Genomic DNA, 3,667 nt, shown 5'->3' with positions numbered 1-3,667 from the left:
CTTCTTCTTTTCATCTGGTTTCACAGTCCTGATAGCAGATAAAAGAGCAGGAGTGCAGTCTGGAGGGTAATGCATTATGATTCATGTTGAGTTCAGTCAGAATAGATGGAGTCTAAAGCACATAACAGCAGACTGGTCTCCAGACTCCCACCAGCCCCTCACATTGTAAAACTGTCAGGACAGACTGAGAGAATATTACCGGACTACACGGGACTATATTACAAAAAACGTCTCTCATTTTTTTAGGCTGAAAGAATGTTTTATAATCATTGCAGAAAGGGATTTTTAGTTATCTTTTTATGTTCTTTCATATTACGGTTGATTTTTCTCAATGCAAAAAACAAAATATGTGAGGAAACCTTATAAATTCAAAAGCGAGAGAAAGATAAGAATGTCTACCTTGAAGTGGTTTTGACCTTTTTTTAATTAAAAATAAAAAAAATGTGAGCTAAGTACCAAAGCGAACTTTCAGATTGAGCCATGAAATAAACATTGTGGTCATTTTGCTTTGAGCAACATACCACCCAAATGTATTGCTTTTGTGAAACCACATGAGCACTCTACACAATACGTTATATACATATTCTTTTTTCCAACACTCCTTCAGGCCCCATCTGCCTTCATCAAACACACTAACTTTGTTCTTATTGCCAAATTCTGGATGTGCGTTACTCTAAAAGCTAAAAAACACACTCTGCCATCTTACAGGCGTCAAAAACCAAAGTAGTAGACCTTTATTCTTATAAAAGAAACAGAAAGTGCTTCCCTAATCAGGCCTTATTAGAGTAAGATCTTCTTTCTCAGACTGACCACATGAAAAACGTGGCTCTGCTCAGCTGAGGGCTGGAAGAACAGAGCAGAGAAGGAAAAACACAGGCAGGCTTTCAGTAATTAGACAGGTAGTAATTATTCAGSCTTAAGCTCTTCCAGACATCATTGCTTCATGTCCAGGGTTTTACTCGTGCTTTCTGATCCAGAGCCGCTGGTGGAAATTGTTGCAAACGAGACAAAAGGGTCTGCACATCGTAGCGCTGACGTCACCTTGCATGAACATGCTCAGTGTGCGTGTCTCCTACACATTTAGGTGCATCACACATGCACAGATGCACACGTTCCACTCATCTTGTCCAATCAAAAGTCTGTGAGAAAAGCTGCCATTGAAGTGACCAGACTACCTAAAGAGCTAACAGCTAACACAATACAGATACAGGTTTTAAAAATCGTTACTGAAGTCAAAAAATGCATTTACTGATTCATAACAGAGGCCATCAACAAAATTTGTTCATAATAGAAGTTTATTTTAATTTTAAAATGAGCTTCTCTATGAATCATACATCCTTGTAAATTGGGTGGCTTCTCATAATCAATTAAAATTACCTTTGCCTCGTGCTTTACAACTAATGTAACTCAATAAGTGGAAACTGGAATTGGTATTGTAGAACACATACAGTATGTCTGTTTAAACCAGAAGTGATTTAGTTAGATAGCAGGTCCTTAAGCTGCTTACAAGAGATAATCTGTTTAACTTATTTCAAGTTGGGTAAATAAATAACAACTAGTTATGTAAATTAGTTATGTAAAATTCAATATGCTCGCCTCTGGCTAATGATATGTGTGGCTGCACAAGGATATTTGATTTTGAATCAATACAATTTAGATGCATTGGTTACACAACAATTCATGCAATAGACACAGACACAGACATATATACATATATACACACACACATATACGTATACATATATATATATATTTTTTTTTCTGTGATTTAGCATTAAATTTAGACAATACCAACATTTTGATTAATTAATTTGCAAGGTTTAGAGACGTAAACCAAGATTGCACACCAGTCCAAAATCACAAAGTATAACCTCTGCATCTCATTTATGCAAGATAAATTAAAGAGTTTGAGTTAAAGTTGTAAACAGTGGTTTACAATCTTATTTTTATCAAATAAAGGTGCCCTTGAAGTTTCTTGTTTTTCATTTTAATAAGTAATTGGATAAATTCACTATTTTTTTTCTCTCTCTTTTTTCTGTTTTGTTATTCAGGAGAATTTGGAGAGGTGTGCAGTGGTCGCCTGAAGCTGCCCAGCAAGAAGGAGATCTGTGTAGCCATCAAAACTCTTAAAGGAGGGTACACAGACAAACAGAGGCGGGACTTCCTTGCCGAGGCGTCGATCATGGGGCAATTTGATCATCCCAACATCATCAGGCTGGAGGGGGTAGTAACGCGCAGTAAGTTGCATTTGCAATGGGCAAGAACACAGAAGGAAAATGACTTTCATGAAAATGTCTTTGTGTCAGTTACGGCTGAAATACCACTTTGCCAAATAATCATTTCAGGTTTTTTATCTGCTCTGCTCGTTGTTTCGTAATGAATTTACAGTATATTCTACTTTAGGCACAGACCGGAAAGAAAGTTCACATTCCATCACAGATCTGCCTATACCGAGTTGTTTTYACTGATTACGGGTTTGCTTTTTTGACAAATGACTGTAAAATGTGACACTTCTGCAAGGAAAAAAAAAGTTTTATTGAGCTGCTGTGGTATAAATCTCTGAAGATCAATGAGCTCTGATCAAAGTCTGTATCCTAAGCAAGTATAAATCCATAAATCCATATCTCTGACTCGCACCCCTTTGGGCCTCTTTATAGGACTATCATTAGTACACAGAAGGCCTCTTTAAAAGGGAATGAATGGAGAAAGAAGGATATAATGAGTCTGAACTTTGTTGCTGAGGAACGGGCCTGGCCTCTATTTCTCCCTGCGGCACTTGCCTTGTTAAGCAGTTCAGCCATTATGATTATTCCAAAGACTAGAATAAAACACCTGAAGAAATTCTCCTCACTATAGTTCCCTTGATTTAACTCACAGTTTGATCCCCTTCCTATTTTTTTTTACTTTGTATTCCCTTGCTGAAGCTCAGTGAATTAATTGATCGCCTAAATTACATTTTGAATTTGCATTCTGAAGTATTTGCTGACAATAGCACTTGAATGCAAATACTTTATTTTTACTGTTTTCCCAGCATCCTCAAAACAACTTTAAATTTTTGTGTTGTCACCCATCTTGCTAAGCTAAAGTCCAGCCTCTGAAAAAAGCTTCAGAAACACAGAATCGTGATTTGTTGCTCTGTGATTGACAGGTGAAGCCCTGCACTTTGCTTTAGGAGTGCACTTGCATGTGTAGGGATGCCCTGTACACATGTGCATATGTTGGAGCAGCACAAGAGCAGGGTATAGTTTTGATATGTTTCCCCACATAGACACACACCTACACCCACGCACACACACACACTGCTGAAGGGTGATTTATTAAGCTGCTCCTGTTAATTCTTAATAATCCTGAGACTTTCACACCCCATTTACCTTGCTGCTGCTTTTGGCTGATCCACGAGCTGCACATTTTCAGGAGCACATGCGCGCACACTTACATAGACATGCACTTTTTTTTCCCCCATCAGACCCGTACACACATCTGCATTTGCACACATGGGCTCGCACTTGCATGGACTGACAGAACAAAGAGGCTTGGGGGCTTTTCTCTTTACTGCCAAAGTTGAGAATCGAGAGAAAGGGGGAAAGGAAAAGGGCGGAGGACAGGCAGGAGGACTGTGTGTGTGTGTGTGTGTGTGTGTGTGTGTGTGTGTGTGTGTGTGTGTGTG

General features: G+C 38.6%; 1 protein-coding gene across 1 annotated transcript in view; it reads left to right on the top strand.

Moving 5' to 3' along the window:
- Positions 1-3,667, top strand: part of epha3 (eph receptor A3) — a gene marked incomplete in the record, with an annotated part of 93,976 nt that overhangs the window by 67,379 nt on the left and 22,930 nt on the right. The window contains 1 exon segment of the mRNA XM_014011503.1: positions 2,052-2,237. Within this exon segment, the coding sequence (XP_013866957.1) occupies positions 2,052-2,237 (186 nt within the window).

Source organism: Austrofundulus limnaeus, unplaced genomic scaffold (assembly GCF_001266775.1).
Source record: "Austrofundulus limnaeus strain Quisiro unplaced genomic scaffold, Austrofundulus_limnaeus-1.0 Scaffold81, whole genome shotgun sequence".
NCBI classification, from domain to species: Eukaryota; Metazoa; Chordata; class Actinopteri; order Cyprinodontiformes; family Rivulidae; genus Austrofundulus; species Austrofundulus limnaeus.
This window is presented reverse-complemented; position numbering and strand designations above follow the sequence as displayed.